Source organism: Salmo trutta, chromosome 7, assembly GCF_901001165.1.
Source record: "Salmo trutta chromosome 7, fSalTru1.1, whole genome shotgun sequence".
In the NCBI taxonomy this organism is placed as follows: domain Eukaryota; kingdom Metazoa; phylum Chordata; class Actinopteri; order Salmoniformes; family Salmonidae; genus Salmo; species Salmo trutta.
In genome coordinates this window covers 40,751,450-40,773,228 of record NC_042963.1, presented here as the reverse complement: position 1 = coordinate 40,773,228, position 21,779 = coordinate 40,751,450, and the positions used below count along the sequence as shown (strand labels likewise).

Sequence of the window (21,779 nt, the reverse complement as noted above, 5' to 3'; positions counted from 1 at the left end):
CAGTATTAAATAACGTAGGACACATGAAAACTTGGGTTTCATTGGTTTTTAAAAGCGTTTGTTTGGAACAGCATGCACAACACAAATGGAAAACAAACCACACACAGCCTTACACTACCGTTCAAAAGTTTGGGGCCACCTAGAAATGTCCTTCTTTTTGAAAGAAAAGCAAAAACAATTGTCCATTAAAATAACATAAAATTGATCAGAAATACAGTGTAGACATTGTTAATGTTGTAAATGACTATTGTAGCTGGAAACGTCAGATTTTTTATGGAATATCTACATAGGGGTACAGAGGCCCATCATCAGCAACCATCACTCCTGTGTTCCAATGGCACGTTGTGTTAGTTAATCCAAGTTTATCATTTTAAAAGGCTAATTGATCATTAGAAAAACCTTTTGCAATTATGTTAGCACTTCTGAAAGCTGTTGTTCTGATTAAAGAAGCAATAAAACTGGCCTTCTTTTGACTAGTTGAGTATCTGGAGCGTCAGCATTTGTGGGTTCGAATACAGGCTCAAAATGGCCAGAAACAAAGAACTTTCCTCTGAAACTCATTAGTCTATTCTTGTTCTGAGAAATGAAGGCTATTCCATGTGAGAAATTGCCAAGAAACTGAAGATCTCATACAACGCTGTGTACTACACCCTTCACAGAACAGCACAAACTGGTTCTACCCAGAATAGAACGAGTGAGAGGCCCCGGTGCACAAATGAGCAAGAGGACAAGTACATTTGTGTGTCTAGTTTGAGAAAAGATGCCTCACAAGTCCTCAACTGGCAGCCTTATTAAATAGTACCCGCAAAACACCAGTTTCAACGTCAACAGTGAAGAGGCGACTCTGGGAGGCTGGCCTTCCAAAAAGAGTACCTCTGTCCAGTGTCAGTGTTCTTTTGCCCATCTCAATCTTTTATTTTTATTGGCCAGTCTGAGATATGGCTTTTTCTTTGCAACTCTGCCTTTTAAAATTACAACTTGGAATAGCTAACACAACGTGTCATTGGAACACAGGAGTGATGGTTGCTGATAATGGGCCTCTGTACGCCTATGTAGATATTCCATAAAAAATGTGCCTTTTCCACCTACAAAAGGCCTTTACAACATTAACAATGTCTACACTGTATTTCTGAAAAATTATATATTTTTTCAAAAACAAGGACATTTGTAAGTGACCCCAAACTTTTGAACGATTGTGTACATGAATGAAACATACAACTCAACAAGTCAAACACATTAAACATGGTTGGTCCAGCCAACACAAAGTATGATCTTCACAATAAAACAAGACAACAGTCAAAAACAAAAGGAAAACGTCTCTCATTAAATCTGAGAGATGTGCATGGGAGTTGCAGAACCAGCAGGTGGAGGCATACAGTACATTTGTACTGTAGGCATAAATGTACATTGTACATTTTTGTCATTTAACAGACACTCTTTTCCAGTACAGTATGGTACAGCACAGTGTTGTGAATGAAGCCAATCAGACCAACTAGGGGTGAAATCACTACAGGTAACTCAGTTTACAATCTAACTGCATGGGTGCAAAGCTTAGACTACATCCAGAAACAGTGTTGAATATTAGATGGTGCTACACCACACACTTTAGCACCAACTGTTAAGACCTATAGAACTCTTGCTGAGAGAAAATCCTTTAAGTTAATCTTGAGACTACAGTAGTTACAAAATGCCATACAGTACTGTACTATGATCCCATACAGTCAGTGTTTGTTGGAGTGAACAGACAGTCAGGCTAGTAGTATGAGACAGGATGGTGGACATTAGTATGAGAGCACCAAAGGGAGGGGGATCCATAAGGTACATGTTGGTCATGAGGAGCCATAGTAGTGTGTGTCTGGTGTACAGTACTGTAGCCGGTGCAGGTAGCCTAGTGGTTAAGAGTGTTAGGCCAGTACCCACAACGTTCAAATCCCTAGCTAGTTCAAATCCCTGAGCTGACTAGGAGAAAAATCTGTTGATGTTCCCTTGAGCAAGGCACTTAACCCTAATTGCTCCTGTAAGTTGCTTTGGGTAAGAGTGTCTGATGGTGTTGTGGAGTGAAACTTTGGGATATACACTATTTGGGACGATGTTCAATACTGATATAGTATTAATTCATCCAAGTCAGTGAATAAATGTAGTTTAACCCTACAACTAAAATCAATAATTTCTCTTTTATTTTATTGAAATGAAATATCACTTCAATGCCCACAGCAAAGCAATGTGTGTGGAGTTTGTTGAAAATGTTACTGAACAAAATGTAAAAAACATATTGAACAAAGACATATGGAGGAAATAAAACACGAGGCAAGTCCATTCAAGGATAAAAAGAACATAAAATGCACAAAACATCTCAAGTTGATAGATTGACTGAGCAGTAAACTGTGAACAATTACAACACAGCACATGTAGCTGAACATTTCAATACTGCATGGAAAAAGGAGGAAATAGATGAAGAATACCCTGGAGATTGAACTCGTGTGAGCACAGACCCTGTTTCTCAGCTGAGAAAATACTGCATTTCCTTCAGCAATACAATGCATAATTGACTTGACCTATGAATCTTTCAATTACATTTCAGTTGGTGTGGCCTGAAGGATATTCACTGAGAAAAGACAAGTGCAACCCAGTAGTTTGCATACAGTGAATTAAATAGATCAGATTGCATGTCCGGATCTATCAGCACTGCAATCTGCATGTAAAGGTACTGTCAATCATTTAGATTTGTTTGCAGGTCAGAAAACATTATTAAATTCCACAAATGAATTATTATACACAATAAATGATCTTAGTGTAATATCTATAGAAATAATGTTGTCATATAGGTTCACCATATGTTAGCATTTAAAGTCTTAACAATGTAGCATCCTCAACAACCTGGATATATAAAGTCAAATGTGGACATTGTGCTGAAGATGTTGACAACAAAGTCAATGTAGTTGCATTGGTAAAGTAATGTTTATTACCATTTTATTTGGGCATTTTTATTTTTCAGAAATGTGGTGGGTACTCTCTTCGTTCGCAGGACTTTATCCTGCTAACTGTTCCGTATGTCCAAACTGAATTTGGTAAAAGGGCTTTTATGTACTCTGCACCATCGCCTTGGAATGCCTTTGTTGTTTCATGATTTCGTTATATCCCTGTGGTTTTTACTAGATGACTTGTAGTTTGTTTGTTATGGTGTAATGACTTGGTGCTGCCCATCTCTGCCAGGACGCTCTTGAAAAAGAGATTTCAAATCTCAATGAGTCCTTCCTGGTTAAATAATAATAATAATGTATGGGAGTTGCTGCAGTATAATTATTGCAGCTCTCTGTGTCTAGTGTTGTCCCCCCGAACTCTGACCGTAGCTGTATAGTAGATTGAGACAGTTGAACTGACTCACTCTGTCACAACACAAGGCATTGTGTGGCTCATGGCGTAAAACAATGTAGAACAACTTCATCAAGCACCTGGGACAAATGGTTTCACGGAGTATGCATATCACCCCTCAATATCATGGCAGAAAACACAAAGCGTTTAAAGAAGCACCAGAAGATGATGGAGGAGAAGAGCCTCTTCAAAGACAAAACAATACCTGTATGGTAATGGTAAGAAGCATCACCGTTAAAGGTAACATGGGTATCAATGTTTGGAGCCTAAATGAAAGATGTCCTACTGATAGAGAAAGACCACTGTACTGTAAAATATTGTTAGGATGTCAAGGCAGCATGAGAGAGAATATCAAACCACATTGCTTATTATCATCATCATCATCATCACACACACAGTCTAGACTGCTGTTTAAAAAGAACAAAAGCAACAACACCTCAAATTAAAAACAACTGGGAAGGGATCAGTGGTCATGGCCAAACATTCAGTTCACACCTTCTCCCTTAAACCTCTAGGGTAACTTATACTATAGTACACTGTATGCTATAGGACAGTCTGGGTCAGAGACAGGGGTCTGGGTCAGAGAGCCAGAGCTTAGAGAACAGGTCATTCATATAATGACCCCATCTATGCTTAGGTTACTAGTGGCATATATGATGTCACCTCATTCAGTTTGGTCTAGTTTGCCAATAGCCACCTTGACGCAGCCCAGCAGTACTGTCTCTCTCCTGTACAAAGGAACTTCCATGGGAAGCATTGCTAGGTTGGAGCAGGCAGGCAGGCAGGGGCAGCGGTATGACTGGTGGATGTAGCAGTAGAGGTTCAGTGAGGACCAGAGGAGGCCGTCTGTCTCAGCTGTGGTAACTGGGCACGGCTTGCTGTTTCTGGGAGAGGCGCAGCAGCTCCTCCCTGATGGCCTTGATGAGGGAGGCTGAGGAGTGGTTGGGGGGAGAGGACTCGTCGGGGGGGTAGATGTCCAGGTGGGCAGAGTGCTCCCTTAGGGCACTCCTACTAGGCATCTGGAACATAGAGGAGGAGGAGTCAGGGTAGCCCAGAAGAACGTGAAGCACACAGGGAAGGAGGGAACGAAGAAGAGGAAAAAGAAGAGTTGAGGCGAAAAGAGGACATTTCACTACACTTATCAATATATATTAAGGCATAGTTCATGTACAGATTGACAGCTGGGAGGTAGAAGAACCAGAGTGAACCAACATCCAGAACTACAGAAGTCAAACAGATATGCAGCAGCAATAGAGCATAGAACAACAAGCATGCCATTGTCCTGTATATTTAGAGGACAGCTTGAAGAGGAACACGGAGGTACAGTAAGTCTCATAAGGCAGTGTGAAGCCAGAGCAGGACTCACAGGGTCTCTGGTGGGTCTGAAGTCACCGTCAGAGTAGGGTGCCCAACCTGAGCCTCCAGTCTGACCTGGAGGAGCCCTGCCCCCGACTGGGTACCCCCCCTTGATCCGGCTCCCAAGATCCACCTGGTTTAGGTGATTGAGTTGGTTACCTACAAACAGATGCGCACACACACACACACACAAAAAAAACACATCAACCCTCAGCCATTTTTGACACTTAATCCTCTGTCACTTCTAATATGCTTTGATGCAATCCTTCAGTTGAAATGCACTCTGTGCAGCACCAGCACTCCATCAGGCAGAGTCCATATATACAGTTAAAGTCAGAAGTTTACATACACCTTAACCAAATAGATTTAAACCCAGTTTTTCACAATTCCTGACATTTAATCCAAGTAAAAATTCCCTGTCTTAGGTCAGTTAGGATCACCACTTTATTTTAAGAATGTGAAAAGTCAGAATAATAGTAGAGAATTATTTATTTCAGCTTTTATTTCTTTCATCACATTCCCAGTGGGTCAGAAGTTTACATACACTCAATTAGTATTTGGTAGCATTGCCTTTAAATTGTTTAACTTGGGTCAAACGTTTTCGGGTAGCCTTCCACAAGCTTCCCACAATAAGTTGGGTGAATGTTGGTCCATTCCTCCTGACAGAGCTGGTGTAACTGAGTCAGGTTTGTAGGCCTCCTTGTTCACACTCGGTTTTTCAGTTCTGCCCACACATTTTCTATAGGATTGAGATCAGAGCTTTGTGATTGCCACTACAATACCTTGACTTTGTTGTCTTTAAGCCATTTTGCCACAACTTTGGAAGTATGCTTGGGGTCATTGTCCATTTGGAAGACCCATCTGCGACCAAGCTTTAACTTCCTGACTGATGTCTTGAGATGTTGCTTCAATATATCCACATCATTTTCCTACCTGCAGCAAAACACCCCCACAACATGATGCTGCCACCCCTGTGCTTCACGGTTGGGATGGTGTTCTTCGGCTTGCAAGCATTCCCCTTTTTCCCCCAAACGATGGTCATTATGGCCAAACAGTTCTATTTTTGTTTCATCAGACCAGAGGACAATTCTCCAAAAAGTATGATCTTTGTCCCCATGTGCAGTTGCAAACCGTAGTCTGGCTTTTTTATGGCGGTTTTGGAGCAGTGGCTTCTTCCTTGCTGAGTGGCCTTTCAGTTTATGTGGATATAGGACTCATTTTACTGTGAATACAGATACTTTTTACCTGTTTCCTCCAGCATCTTCACAAGGTCCTTTGCTGTTGTTCTGGGATTGATTTGGACTTGTCGCACCAAAGTACGTTCATCTCTAGGAGACAGAATGCGTCTCCTTCCTGAGCGATATGACGACTGCGTGGTCCCATGGTGTTTATACTTGCGCACTATTGCTTGTACAGATGAACGTGGTACCTTCGGACATTTGCTCCCAAGGATGAACCAGATTTGTGGATGAACCCAAGGATGAACCAGACTTGTGGAGGTCTACAATTCTTCTTCTGATGTCTTGGCTGATTTCCTTTGATTTTCCCATGATGTCAACAAAGAGGCACTGAGTTTGAAGGTAGACCTTGAAATTCATCCACAGGTACACCTCCAATTGACTCAAATTATGTCAATTAGCCTATCAGAAGCTTCTAAAGCCATGACATCATTTTCTGGAATTTTCCAAGCTGTTTAAAGGCACAGTCAACTTAGTGTATGTAAACTTCTGACCCACTGGAATTGTGATACAGTGAATTATAAGTGAAATAATCTGTCTGTAAACAATTGTTGGAAAAATTACTTGTGTCATGCACAAAGTAGATGTCCTAACCGACTTTCCAAAACTATAGTTTGTTAACAAGAAGTGGAGTGGTTGAAAAACGAGTTTTAATGACTCCAACCTAAGTGTATGTAAACTTCCGACTTCAACTGTATATGAACTCTCACAGCAAGCCAACAGCCAACCCCAGACTCTTTAATTATTCAATAGAGACAAGGCTGTTTGAGGCTGGCAGGTTTATGGGAGGGGGTGAGTGGTCTGGGTTAGACACAATGGCATACATTCAGTGAATGTTGAGCTGTGTGTGTGTGTGTGTGTGTGTGTGTGTGTGTGTGTGTGTGTGTGTGTGTGTGTGTGTGTGTGTATATGTGTACCTGTGGTGCCCCCTACTGGCCGTGGCCTGGTAGACGAGGGCAGGTCTTCAGTGTACAGGCCCCTGTTGGAGTAGTGGCTCTCTGGGGGGAGCTGGTCAACATGTCCTGGGTCACCTGGTGGGTAGCTGGAGCCCAGGCCCTGTCTGAAATACACACAATCTCAAATACTGTTCCTACAGAACAATATCAGTAGTATCGTGCATCAATTGTACAGAAGTGTCGGTCAATATTTCAGTGTGTGGTATGTGTGTTTGTGTGTGTGACGTGTACACGTGTGTCTCTACATATAAGTATTTGCGTGTGTGTGTAAACTAATCAATTATCCAAAAGAAGATCAACCAAAGCAATCGCCACCATGTCTGTGTTTTATTGGGCAGTTAGGAGCCCATCAAATAAAGATGGTCCAGACTAAATCATGTATGAGGCCCAACTCCCTGGCCTGCGCATAGACACCTGCAAGGGAGAGCATCCCCCCCACTAAAGAACTGGGGCTATGAGACCATAGATAATGTATGGATCAATGTAGCCTAGAGTCATCTGAGGAAAACTTAATAAAAAAATACTCCTCCTTTTCTCTCAGAGTTAGTTAGCTACACATAGTATTACATTCAATAACATATTATGACGCATATACACATGATATTGTATCTCTGTGGTAAGCTACTCACCTCTGTAGTAAGCCTTGGAGTGAAGGAGGGGACATTCCTAACTCAGCGTATCTCTGAGGAGAGAAACAGGCATATTGTCAGGACAAAGACACACAGACACTGGGAAGACTCCAGGGACCTCACTCAAGCTTGCAGATCATGTTCAATCAAAACAGATATCACCCAATAACCCAGAATAAATCAAGATAAAGCTGGAGCATAACATGGATATTTCTAATGACTGAATGTTACATTACCCTTTGATACATTTTGGCTGAGAGTCTAGAATCGTACAGCACAGTAATTGGTGTTTTGCAGGAAACATGTTTAAATAGCCTATGGGCTTTTCTGGTTTCTGTTAAATGTTATTTTCCTTCTCTAAAAGTGACCTTTCAGATAACGCTAATGTACTGAACCAGAACAGAGGAATTCAGAACTCTTTCTACACCTGAGCTAGCTAACTGGTTATATATTGGGCTGGCTTTAGACAGAGCTCTTACTCTCTGAATTCATTTCAAATGACTGGGGGTGAACTTTATAAAACAAAACAGGAACGGTCTAAGAAAATATTTATTTAGAGCAGCTGAAGAGACTATACTCTGATCAAATAGCCTATAATCTGTAGCATATGTGTTCTGGTCTTGCTTCAAATGCCCTAAAATGAATTTTGAACAGCAGACAGTGTTATTTTTAAGAAAGGAATGCAGTGTAAATCTAAAGCGATGGTATATCAACTATAAATATAGTGTTGGCATTTGTTTGAAGCCGTTGCATCAGGACTGGAAACTCCCTGATTCATATACATAATTTATGATATACTGCTCCTTCATCTGAGTATACAAAACATTAAGAACACCTGCTCTTTCCATGACAGACTGACCAGGTGAATCCAGGTGAAATCTATGATCCCTTATTGGCCTCCTGAGTGGCGCAGCGGTCTACGGCACTGTATCTCAGTGCAAGGGGCGTCACTGCAGTGCCTGGTTTGAATCCAGGCAACATCACATCTGGCCGTAATTGGGTGGTGCACAATGGGCCCAGGGTAGGCCGTCACTGTAAATAAGAGTTTGTTCTTAACTGACTTGCCTAGTTAAATAACAATTCAAAAAAATATTGATGTCACTTGTTAAATCCACTTGAATCATTGTAGATGAAGGGGAGGAGACAGGTTAAAGAAGCATTTTTAAGCCTCGAGACAATTGAGACATTGTGTACGTGTGCCATTTAGAGGGTGCACCGGTTTCTGTCAAGAACTACAAAGCTGCTGGGTTTTCCCACACACAAATGTTTCCTGTGTGTATCAAATATGGTCCACGACCCAAAGGACATCCAGCCAACTTGACAGAACTGTGGGAAGCAATGTAGTCAACATGGGCCAGCATCCCTGTGGAACGCTTTCGACACCTTGTAGAGTCTATGCCCTGACAAATTGAGGCTGTTCTGAGGGAAAATAGGGGGGGTGATGCTCCATATTAGGAAGGTGTTCCTAATGTTTGGTATACTCAGTGTATATAATATTGTAAATCTTTGTAATATAATCAGAGTTGATTTAAATGGGAACATATATGTAGAGTATTCCAGAGCAGGCTGAAGTCTCATTTACAGTAGAGTTGTGTTAGGTAATCAATAGGTCTATTGAAAGGCCTAGTACTTACTGAGGAGAAAGGGCTGAGGGCTGGGTAGGTAGTACCCCAGGGGCGGGCTCCACCACGAGGTGGGGGGCTGGAGCTGGGGGGGTTGGAGTTGACTCCAGGCAGGGTGATGCCGGATGTGCTGCCCTGGGAGGTGGGGGAGACCAGGGCGAAGGCATCGTCCAGCAGGGAGTGCATCTGCTGCCTGGCCTCCTCGATGGAGGGCTGGGGGGGCATGTAGGGGGGCGGGGGAGGGGCGTGCCCCGGAGGGGGCGAGATGGGGCCCAGGAACACGTTGTCGTTGGGGGTCCCAGACTCTGGGGCCTGGTCAGGGTCCGACTGGGAACAATACAGGGTTCATACACATTTTGAGATGGAATTTCCTGACTTTTCCATGACTTCTCCATGACATTTAACCAAATTTCCATGACCAACGATTGGTGGCGTCTCTATGTACGTATACAAAAGTAAGTGTAATGTGATATAGACACTGTGCGCCTGCTCTCTGATCCCATACCCTCTCCTGCTGTTGAGCAAGGAACTTAACCCCCCAAAGTAGAATACCTGTTAGGCAACTGTATAAAACACATGTGGTCAACCCTCAGTCTGGAGAGATACTGGCTGTGCAGGCTTTTGATCAAGCCCTGCTCAAACACATCAGAGCCAGTTTATCAAGGTCCGGTTGAGAAGCTCATTTCTAAAATGTAGTTTGTCAGAGGGGGACTGGAATAAGCCTACACACCCATTAGCGCTCCTGGATCATGGTTGACCACCCTTGATGTAAAACACTGCAACATTACAACCAAATACGTTTGATGCCAAAAAACTGCCTGCCCAAATCAACTGGAGGCATCATCAAATCTAATATTTTTTCCTAAAATTAATGTTCAAGAATCAAAAATTATTATTTTGATTCAAATGATTAGAGTCACCCTGATTAACCCGAATCCCAACTAATACAATGGCGAAGTGAATTGTTTGTTTTGTCAAAAATAATTGTTTAAATGAATCATATGAATCGTTAAAAATAGTAAATCTACTTTGTATGGCCTTATTTGCGAGTGTCGTGGAAAGTTTTTGGGGAGATGACAAAAACAATAATACATGCTATCAGTTAACTAGAGGGTACAAGATTTGTTTTAAAATGGCTACATAGTTAGTCTGTTCTGTATCATATTTTATAGGCTAGGTCTACCTGATGCTGCAATGTCCGACGGCCCACTCGTCTTGCAAACACAGACTGCTGAAGTGTCATTCCGATCCTGGCTGATATGTTGATTTTTAGTTGATTGATAAAATATTGATAAAATAAATAACATTAACAGAAATGAATTTCCATGACTTTTCCAAAACTTTTCAGATTTGATCATTTTCCAAAATTTTCCAGGCCTGGAAAATACTATTTTAAAATTCCATGACAGGATGTTCTTGACCGTACTAACTCTGACAATAATAATAATAATAATAATGTATTACTAATGTTAAGAGAGGAGAGGGGGAAAATTAACATTCATGTTTTATGTACTGTATGTTACGTCTGGATCCGGACCATCTCTCTCTGTTAACATTATGATACTGACTTTTAAAGCACTCTTTTATCCTTGCTCTGGTTGAGATCTCCATTGGAGGAATATTGGTGTATGTTTGTCTGTGTGAGTGGTTTGTCTGTGTGAGTGTACCAGTGGAGGCTGGTGGGAGGAGCTATAGAAGGAATATAGAATGGGATAAATGGAACGGACTCAAACGTGGCTTCCATATGTTTGATTCTGTTCCATTTCCCATTTCAGCCATTACAATGAGTCAGTCCTTATAGCTCCTCCCACCAGCCTCCACTGGTGTATACAATATGTTCCACAGGTATACCCACCACATAGGCCACGTTGTTGACCCCAGGGTATTTCCTGTAGGTGCCGTCACTGTCGTTGGAGATGAGGCGGTCCTTGTCTGCGTCCGTCAGGCTGCCGTTCAGCTGGTGCTTCTTCCTCTGCTTGGGAGAACGCCTCCCCCTGCCACTGAGAGACACATGGTCTGAAAATGGCACCCTATTCCCTATAGTACACTACTTTTTACCTATATAGTGCACTCAAAAGAAGTACACTCAAAAGTAGTGCGCTATATAGGGAATAGGGCTCTATTCCAGATGCAACCACAGAGACAGAATCCAAACTTTTAGGCCAGGAATCATCTACTGGTTGTTTGGAATGGAATCCCAGCAATTTGAATAGAGACTTCAGACTGTTCAGGGTTTATTATTTAATGGAGATAGATTTTTCTGTTTCCCTAACATGTTTGCAAACTGAAGGCGCATTTTTTTAAATAATGTTATACAGTGCATTTGACGATTACAGGATGCACCTGAGCTCAATTTCGAGTCTCATAGCAAAAGGTCTGAATACCTATGTAAATAAGGTATTTTTGTTTTTTTTATTATAAATTTACTACAATTTCTAAAAACCTGTTTTCACTTTGCCATTATTGGGTATTATGTGTAGACTGATGAAAATGTTTTATTTAATACATTTTAGAATAAGGCTGCAATGCGGAACAATCTAAAAGACATGGACGTTTCTCCAGAGTTCAAAGTTATCACAACAAAACTAATTTGTCAAAACATTTCTGTATGGTGTACATCTCCAAAAATGCTTTTTCTCTGTCAGTCATTTGCAAAAATAGCTGGATGACTAATTCTCTTGAGAATAAGTTTTAAAATGAGAAACATACAGACATACTGATATCATAAGAGTGATAACTAACTTAAAAATGATTATCTAGCTAAATTATCCAATGTCATTGGCAGATTATTTTGCTTATTTTAACCAAAAAAAAGCATAATACAAGTAATTTAGGCACTATCTTTCTGACAGAACACAATGTGTATATACTGACAATCACAAGTCTAGCTTTCTTGAGATTAATAGAGGTGTGCTCCAGGGTTCCATTTAGCTCCTGTGTTGTTCTCAATTTGTATTAATGATTTGGGAAATGGGATGCAACCAGCAAAGCTGCATCTATATGCAGATGATACAGTTATATATTCATGTGCTCCTTCTCTGGTTCAGGCTGTTGAAGAGCTCTAGATTGCTTTTCAGTCACTGAAAAACTGGTCTTGAATATACAAAAAACTAAATTCATTACCTTTACCAGAGCTAGAACTCTGCCAGAGAATATTAGCATTGTCACATCTGGTGGCTTATCCATTGAAAAAGTGTCTTCCTACAAATACCTAGGTATTTGGCCTGGTGGGAGATCTGTCAACGTGCCATTGAGCAGGGCATTGACCCTGGATGCTTCTGTGTGTCGCTCTGAATGGGAATCTGTTGGATGACTGGTATGGTGTAGTTGTTGAGCGGCCTCACTGCAAGTATATTGTATGTTTTGGATATTCAATAAAAAAATACCTAGGTATTTGGTTGGATGACAAGTTGTCCTTTAACGTTCATGTCCTTTAACGTTCATAATCTTGTGACAAAGCTTACATTGAAATTGGGTTTTTATTTTTGCTTGCTTCCCGCTTATGGATAGAAAGAAGCTTGTTCAGGCCACTTTTCTCTCTGTAATTGATTATGGTGACTTGTGTATATGCATGCAACCTCCTCCGTCTTACAGAGACTGGACTCTGTTTATGCATCCTTGCGCTTTATTACAAATGCCAAGTCACTCACCCACTATTGCACCTTGTACCAAATGGTAGGTTGGACCTCACTTTATATGCGCAGAAAAATACATTTGTATGTGATCATCTACTAAGCCCTTTTGGGTAAACTCCCTCTTTACCTCTGTAGTCTGGTCTCCTTCACCACCAGCAGTTACCATGCAGCAGTAACTAACAGTGCAGCCCGGTCTGCTAGGTGGTTGCTACTTAAAGTCCCCAGGACATTCACAGTATTAGGCAAGAATGCCTTCTCGTCTTATGCACCAGACGCATGGAATAGTCAACAATCCATACTTCATCTAGATATGTTAGTGCCACTGAATTAATAAAAAATATTGATGGTGGTTACAGAGGAGTGTAAATGCTTTTTTTAGGCAGGATCATGTTGTTGTATTGTATTGTTGTATGTTTTAATAATGTAATGTATTGAGTGTTGCTGCCTTGGCCAGGTCTCCCTTGAAAAAGAGACTCTGGGTCTCAATGGGCTTTTCCTGGTTAAATAAAAGGTAAAATAAAAAAATAAAATGATCTTATTAAAAAAACACTTAAGACGATTAAGGTCTTATATATCTTAAAAAATATCTTGAAATATGACATTTGATAATTTAGCTTGGTAAGAAAACCTTTTTTTAAGTGAATTATCACTCAATATAAGATCTTTAGACTTGCTTAGATATAACTTTTTGCAGTGTGCAGCTTCCTCCGATGCATGTTGCCTACTGTACGCACACCCCTCCCTGTGTGCACCCTACCCCTCCCCTACCCAGAAAAACCCTGACCTCTTTTTAGGCTCCATGAACAGTGAGGGCATGTGGATGTCAGGGTCCAGGATCTTGTCGATCTGCATCTGGGCCTTGTGGTAGATGTGGTCCTGGTCCTTGGGGTCAGTGGTCAGACCGTTGTCTATCAGGTCGTCCATGGCAGGGAAGTCATAGTGGCCCTTCCTCTTGGCCCGCAGACGGATCTTGTTACGGTGGTGCTCAATCTCAGACTTATGCCTCAACGCCACCTGGATCTAAATAATAGACATGACTGCAGTGAGAAACACCTGGCCAGACGCAACTTTACTATACATAATGTATATTTCATTTAACCATGATTTATATACACTGAGTGTATAAAACATGAGGAACCCCTTCCTAATATTGAGTTGCACCCATTTTTGCCCTCAGTCAGGGCATGGACTCTACAAGGTGTTGAAAGCGTTCCACAGGGATGCTGGCCCATGTTGACTCCAATGCTTCCCACAGTTCTGTCAAATTGTCTGGATGTCCTTTGGGTGGTGGACCATTCCTGATACCCACAGGAAATTGTTGGATGTGAAAAACCCAGCAGCGTTGCAGTTCTTGACACAAACTGGTGCGCCTGGCACCTACTACCATACCCCGTTCAAAGGCACTTCAATATTTTGTCTTGCCATTCAGCCTCAGAATGGCACAAATATACAATCAAGGCTTAAAAAAAATTCTTTAACCCGTCTCCTCTCCTTCATCTACACTGATTGAAGTGGATTTAACAAGTGACATCAATCAGGGATCCTAGCTTTCACCTGGATTCACCTGGTCAGTCTATGTCATGGAAGGAGCAGGTGTTCCTGATGTTTTCTACACTCAGTGTAGGTTAGTCTCATTGACATAAAATCCATTTTCTCTGTAAGTCCAGACAGGAGGGAGAATAGAGAGGATCAGAGACGTGTTTATACATGCTCCATGTAAGGTAATGAATGACATTACTGTAACCTGTATACATGTCTGAGTAACAGTGTTAGTGTGTGGGCGGGTCAGTGTCTCACCTCCTTGTTAAAGCTGCTGTGTGTCTCTGGCCCTCTGCCGTTAATACCGTTGACAGTGGGGCTGTGGTGCTGGGGCGGGACAGCCATGGGCTGCATGGCGATCAGCTGAATCTTATTGGACAGGCGACGGGTGCCATCGGCCGAGCGCGACATGCGGTCCACATGCTCAAAGATGGAGGCCGAGGAGAGATGCTCGTCATGGCCGTTCATGGGAGGAGGACCTGAAGGAGACCAGGGAGGTTGATTAAGGTCAACATCATAACCAGGCAAGGTCTGGAAGTTTGAAGGGGCTCCCGAGGGGCGCAGCGGTCTAAGCCAGACACCAGACACATTGGTTTGATTCCTGGCTGTATCACAACTGCACGTTATTGGGAGTCCCATAGGGCGGTGCACAATTGGCCCAGCGTCGTCTGGGTTTGGCCGGTGTAGGCCGTCATTGTAAATAAGAATTTGTTCTTAACTGACTTGCCTAGTTTAAAAAAAGGTTAAATAAAAAAAGTCACAGGTGTCATGTAACGCTTTACACCACCAGGGGGCAGATCCTTTATTCAGCAAGGTAAGTCAATGAGAACAAATGAGAACAAATTCTCTTTTACAATAACTAGCATTCTCTGAGCACGGATGATTCTTATCGGCACTGAATTGGATGAATCATTTGACCATTATCCAGATGATTTGTAATGATGACAAGTCTGATGTTTACCAATGTAAGACACTTATTCAGATGTTTGGTAGCCTACAAGGAACTACAAGAAAAAGGTCTAAGCTTGTTGTTCAAGATTCATTGTTCCCCACCTCTAGGAGGTGACATCTCAATAGTGGTGATTGATGAGATGCACAACACAAAGCAATCGCAACACAAGACGTCACATCACGGTCACACAGACAGCAGCTACAAGTCACAAAGCCTCATGTCTACAACACCGACAGACAGAAGAATAACTCTTACCAATTCTATTCTTTCCTGCAAGCCACAAAGTTAAGGGAAAACAGGAGACAGAAAGAAAGATAGAAGTTAAAAAGAATGCAATCCTGTTTGAAATATATTGACATAAGCTACAGTTTGTCCTTACATTTCAATAGACCTTGGTCAGAGACAGTCTCAGACATTAGAAAAAATACTTGAAGTCTTTGCATAGCTCTGCACTACCTCATCATCGTTGTGTATACACTACACTGAGTGCTACGTCTGGTCTTGGACCATGTGTATACACTACACTGAGTACTATGTCAGGTCTTGGACCATGTGTCTACACTACACTGAGTGCTACGTCTGGTCTTGGACCATGTGTATACACTACACTGAGTACTATGTCAGGTCTTGGACCATGTGTCTACACTACACTGAGTGCTACGTCTGGTCTTGGACCATGTGTATACACTACACTGAGTACTATGTCAGGTCTTGGACCATGTGTCTACACTACACTGAGTGCTACGTCTGGTCTTGGACCATGTGTATACACTACACTGAGTACTATGTCAGGTCTTGGACCATGTGTCTACACTACACTGAGTGCTACGTCTGGTCTTGGACCATGTGTATACACTACACTGAGTACTATGTCAGGTCTTGGACCATGTGTCTACACTACACTGAGTGCTACGTCTGGTCTTGGACCATGTGTATACACTACACTGAGTACTATGTCAGGTCTTGGACCATGTGTCTACACTACACTCAGTGCTATGTCAGGTCTTGGACCATGTGTCTACACTACACTCAGTGCTATGTCAGGTCTTGGACCATGTGTATACACTACACTGAGTACTATGTCAGGTCTTGGACCATGTGTCTACACTACACTCAGTGCTATGTCAGGTCTTGGACCATGTGTCTACACTACACTCAGTGCTATGTCAGGTCTTGAACAATGTGTATACACTACACTCTGTACTATGTCAGGTCTTGGACCATGTGTATACACTACACTCAGTGCTATGTCAGGTCATGGACATCCATAGCAGAATCAGGACAGACAGGCAAGGTAGAGGGCAGAGCAACTCATTTAGAAGAAGAAATGCCAGTGCTGATAATAACATTTGGTCTCCTGGCCTCAGCTAAGCCTATTTAGACTGAGGGGTATGGGAAGGAGGCTGTGTTTGGCATGCTGAGGAGCAGCCCCGAGAGGTAGAGTGTGTGTGCGAGAGGTAGTGTGTGTGTGTGCGAGAGGTAGTGTGTGTTTGTGAGAGGTAGTGTGTGTGTGAGAGAGGTAGTGTGTGTGTGAGAGAGGTAGTGTGTGTTTGTGAGAGAGGTAGTGTGTGTTTGTGAGAGAGGTAGTGTGTGTTTGTGAGAAGTGGTGTGTGTGTGAGAGAGGTAGTGTGTGTGTGTGTGAGAGGTCGTGTGTGTGTGTTGGTAAGACCCAATGTGAGTGTGTGTGAGTGTACGGCAGAGTGCAGGAGGAAGGGATGTGACGTCGTACTGCTGGATCCTTTGCTCTGTGGTGAGTCAGGTTCAGTCTGTGCCTGGCTGGCGTTGACCCTGTCTGCACAGTGTACACACTCAGCAACCAGGCCAGAGGGGCACTACACAGGCCTACCTCCCTCTCACACTAACGCAGTCTCTCCTCCTGCTGTCTCTCTCTGTCTCTCCTTCGATCCTGGTCTATCTATCAGTTGCTTGTATCTCTTCCTCAAAGTCTCTCTATTCTCATGTTTAACCTCTCAACATGAGTTGCTCTTTCTTTGTCTCTCTCCCCTTTCCTCCCTCTCCTCCTCTTCTCTCTGTGTACGTGAGAGCATGGATGTGATCCAATGTTGCCATGGACACCTGCCATTTAAAACATTGATTGGGATCTTGCGGGCCTGCTTGCTGTCGTTGGGCATGGCGAAGGCTCTCAGGTTCTCCTCGGCTAACTCCTTCTCACGATCACCGGACCCAGCGCTCACCATGGAGTCCCTGTCCGACGGAGAGATCCTGTCCCTGGAAACACGCACACCCATGTCATTGACGCAAATAGGTGTATATGCACACATGTAAGAACACATACCACACGTGCCACATATACACTACCATTCAAAAGTTTGGGGTCACTTAGAAATGTCCTTGTTTTTAAAAGAAAAGCAATTTTTTGTTAATTAAAATAACATAAAATTGATCAGAAATACAGTGTAGACATTGTTAATGTTGTAAATAACTATTGTAGCTGGAAACGGCAGATCTTTTATGGAATATCTACATAGGCGTACAGAGGCCCATTATCAGCAACCATCCCTCCTGTGTTCTAATGGCACGTTGTGTTAGCTAATCCAAGTTGATCATTTAAAAGAAAACTAGAAACTTGGATTAGCTAACACAACGTGCCATTGGAACACAGGAGTGATGGTTGCTGATAATGGGCCTCTGTACGCCTATGTAGATATTCCATTAAAAATCAGCCGTTTCCAGCTACAATAGTCATTTACAACATGAACAATGTCTACACTGTATTTCTGATCAATTTGATGTTATTTTAATGAACAAAAAAATTGCTTTCCTTTTAAAAACAAGGACATTTCTAAGTGACCCCAAACTTTTGAACGGTAGTGTACATACTTAGTGCTTTTTAAAAATAGGTCAACAGAACAAAACACGATAGTTATCAATCCATCAGGGGAAATCCTTTTTGTAATGGCTTTTCTTCGAAAGAAATAAACTTTTTGTCGTAATCGATCACCAGTATTATTCCCATTGGCAGTATCATTAAATTCCTATCCAACACTTTTAGAACAGCTGTCCAGAATGGAAGGCATCTCTTTTAATGCGCTACATTAGAGACAATGTGACAGCAACCCATCACACTCATCACCGGATTGAGAGTGCTCACAGCCACTCCAGCATTCAAGCCTAATTTATCTGCTATTTGCTAAAGCAATTAGCGAGAAGAAATGATCTTTTAGTCAGAGCGACCATTCTGTCCCACGAGAACAGACCATCTCGTATTGACACCATTGATTCAGCTGTGATGGTGTGACTGTGAAGAGGCCAGCGTTAGGTTACTCTGAAACAGCTGTGATGGTGTGACTGTGAAGGGGCCAGCGTTAGGTTACTCTGAAACTGCTGTGATGGTGTGACTGTGAAGAGGCCAGCGTTAGGTTACTCTGAAACTGCTGTGATGGTGTGACTGTGAAGAGGCCAGCGTTAGGTTACTCCAAAACTGCTGTGTGGGTCATGGTGCCGGAAATTAACTGAGCGGGCGACAGTAGAAAGTATATGTTACTGCTTTTATATTTTCTACCTGGCTTATATTGCATAGAAGGAATTCCCCTAACAAAAGACAACAAATATCTATTGTACTGTCTTGTATTAATAATTGTTTAAGATGTGCATTTGTGTACTGGAATCTCTCTGCTGAGGTGAATGAGGAGCACGCACACACGCAAGCAAGCACGCAGTCACAAAAACTGTGGGGGGCTACTGACCTTCCTCGTCTGCGTGTGCTCCGGGACGCCTTGGTGGAGGAGACGGAGGTCCCTTTTGACCTGGGGGCGGGGACCTCACCGTTCTTGGAGGTGGCGGCAGTCTCCTTGGTGTTGGAGTTGGGTGGTGGGGGCCCGGGGGCACCAGGCTCCTGGATTACCATGATGTCATCCTTACTGTGCTGGCCCAGGTGCAGCTTGGCAAAGTCAAAGCCCTTCACACTGGGAGCCTGGAGCTGAGGATAGAGGACACAGAGAGAGAGACAGAGAGAGACAGAGAGAGACAGAGAGAAAGAGAGAGACAGAGAGAGACAGAGAGAGACAGAGAGAGACAGAGAGAGAAGGATAAAAGAGAGTGGAGGGGAACAGGATTAGGAGGTGAGAGGACAAAAGACACAGAGAGAGAGGGAGGGAGAGAGAGAAGGGGGAAAGAGGAGAAAGGAACAGGAGCAAGAGGATATATAATAAGAAAAAAAGGGATCATTTAGAGATTGAGAGAGGGGGTGGGAGGGAGAGAGGGGAGAATTAAAAAAAATCACAGTCATTGATTTTCCAGCTGCATTTAGAGTTGAGGGAAGGTTTCATTAGACAGGTATACGACTGCAGCGGGAGGGAGGACAGACAGAAGTAGGGCAGGCAGGCGAGTGAGAGACGTGACGTGAGGGGTAGTGATTCGTGAGTGACTGGGTTGACTGAGTGATGGGGGGAGCGCAGGGAGAGGCAGACAAACATGAATGAATAAAAATAAGAGAAAGTAATGTGGCGTCACAAGGATTTCTTATTGAAAAGTAAGTAAGCATTTTGTTAGTCTACACCTGTTGTTTATGAAGCATGTGACAAATACAATTTGATTTGAATATTGAATGAGAGAGAAGAGACTGGTTCACACTGCTACTGTACAACACTATGGCTCTGAAAATAATACACTAAGTTGACATATTGGAATTGATTCCTCTGGTGGATCACTCAACAGAGGTGATATACACAGCTCACAGCTTTGTCTAGAATGCACTGCTTTGATTGAGCGAAACATGGATGGCTTTATGAGGCTTTTCTGTGTGCAACTGCTAATCCACTGGGTCCTCTGGGAAGCTGTGTGCTCCTCTCTCTCTCTTTCTATGTAAATAAGCCTTGTCTGACGAGGAACTACTATACTGATACTGTACATTATAGTATGATATCCATTCAATATATGGCCTATTTGGATGAGACTTCCAAAACTGCAATGATGATAAGCATCTAAAACATTAAAGACAAGATCTCAACAAATCCTTTGTTTTTCTATAATACATGAACATGAGTACTAGGCCAGACTAGATGACATTTCAGTGTCTGACCCGCCCTCTCTAAAGCCTGGAGACAGGCCAGCACGTCTAATATGGAGAAGACTACATCTTTCTACAGTACATTGTACCTTCTGCTTCCCTTTCAACACTGTTTCCTTCTGCTCTTCTTCCTCCTCCTCATCTTCCTCTTCTTCTTCCTCCTCCTCCTCTTCTTCCTCCTCCTCATAGCTCTCACTTTTCTGCTTGGGCTTTGGCTTGGGAGGAGGAAGGTTTGGTCCCTGAGTGGATGCAGTGGGTGGGATGGTGGTGGATACATGTGATGAGTTGACCAGCTCCTTGGGTCTTCCATTCACTACCATGGGACTTTATTGCCCCTTAACTACTGGGCCGATTTGCTATCATTCTCTACTCACAACAACCAATAGATTCAAATCCACTACACACCCCATTCTCTTCAGGGTCTTCTACAAACTACTAGCTTCTATTTTGTACCTTCCCCTTTCTCTCATCTTCCTCTTCTTCCTCTTCTTCCCCCTCTTCCTCTTCTTCCTCTTCTTCCTCTTCTTCCTCCTCCTCATAGCTCTCACTTTTCTGCTTGGGCTTTGGCTTGGGAGGAGGAAGGTTTGGTCCCTGAGTGGATGCAGTGGGTGGGATGGTGGTGGATACATGTGATGAGTTGACCAGCTCCTTGGGTCTTCCATTCACTACCATGGGACTTTATTGCCCCTTAACTACTGGGCCGATTTGCTATCATTCTCTACTCACAACAACCAATAGATTCAAATCCACTACACACCCCATTCTCTTCAGGGTCTTCTACAAACTACTAGCTTCTATTTTGTACCTTCCCCTTTCTCTCATCTTCCTCTTCTTCCTCCTCCTCTTCCTCCTCACTCTCACTCATCATTATTTGCCTCTTGATTGGAAGAGGAGACCTTGATTTCCTGAACGATGATTCCCTGAATGATGATTCCCTGAAAGGTTGAGCGGACTGAACAGAAATAGAAAGAGGAAAAGAGATCGAAATGGAAAGAGGAGAGGTGTTACGTGATTGATGGATGGTAGAGGTCTTAGACTGAGGTAAGGAAGGATAGATGCTTGTACATATTAATCTGCATTTGCCTCATTCCAGCTGGACAGAGAGGTCGGAGGCAGAGGAAAAGAAGGCAGACAGACAGATCAATCAGAGAGACAGGGTAACCCATAACAACAACACAGATAGACCAGACAGTCTAATATTAGCAGAGCAGGACAGTATATGAGGGCCAGCATGTGTGTCTCTGTGATACCAGGAGGATAGACATTAGAAAGCCCCCAGCAGCAGCAGCAGCAGCAGCAGTAGTCAGAGCAAATCCTGTCTGTCTGGATAGCAACGAGTGTGTATTATGCAGGGTGTCTGTGTGTGTGTCCATGTATGCGTACGTGTGTGTTACTGTCAGCCAGGGGGATCTTGCAGAGCTGTGTGGAGCTGCAGCGAGAGCCAATTACTG

General features: G+C 42.9%; 1 protein-coding gene across 3 annotated transcripts in view; it reads right to left on the bottom strand.

Annotated features, from left to right (window-relative positions):
- Positions 1–1,126: 1,126 nt before the first annotated feature.
- LOC115197408 (UPF0606 protein KIAA1549) overlaps positions 1,127–21,779 on the bottom strand; it is an 89,954-nt gene continuing 69,301 nt past the window's right edge. The window contains exons 12-22 of one of the 3 annotated variants that reach the window (XM_029758876.1): positions 19,007–19,239; positions 17,380–17,528; positions 15,555–15,569; positions 14,606–14,826; positions 13,593–13,828; positions 11,029–11,173; positions 9,186–9,500; positions 7,552–7,604; positions 6,884–7,026; positions 4,739–4,887; positions 1,127–4,391 (exon numbers count right to left, since the gene is read on the bottom strand). In XM_029758876.1, the coding sequence (XP_029614736.1) occupies positions 4,224–4,391; positions 4,739–4,887; positions 6,884–7,026; positions 7,552–7,604; positions 9,186–9,500; positions 11,029–11,173; positions 13,593–13,828; positions 14,606–14,826; positions 15,555–15,569; positions 17,380–17,528; positions 19,007–19,239 (1,827 nt within the window). In that variant the 3' untranslated portion in view covers positions 1,127–4,223. Of the gene's footprint in view, positions 4,392–4,738; positions 4,888–6,883; positions 7,027–7,551; positions 7,605–9,185; positions 9,501–10,202; positions 10,428–11,028; positions 11,174–13,592; positions 13,829–14,605; positions 14,827–15,554; positions 15,570–17,379; positions 17,529–19,006; positions 19,240–21,779 lie in introns of those variants that run through there. The other 2 variants (XM_029758878.1, XM_029758879.1) reach the window with 2 other exon arrangements.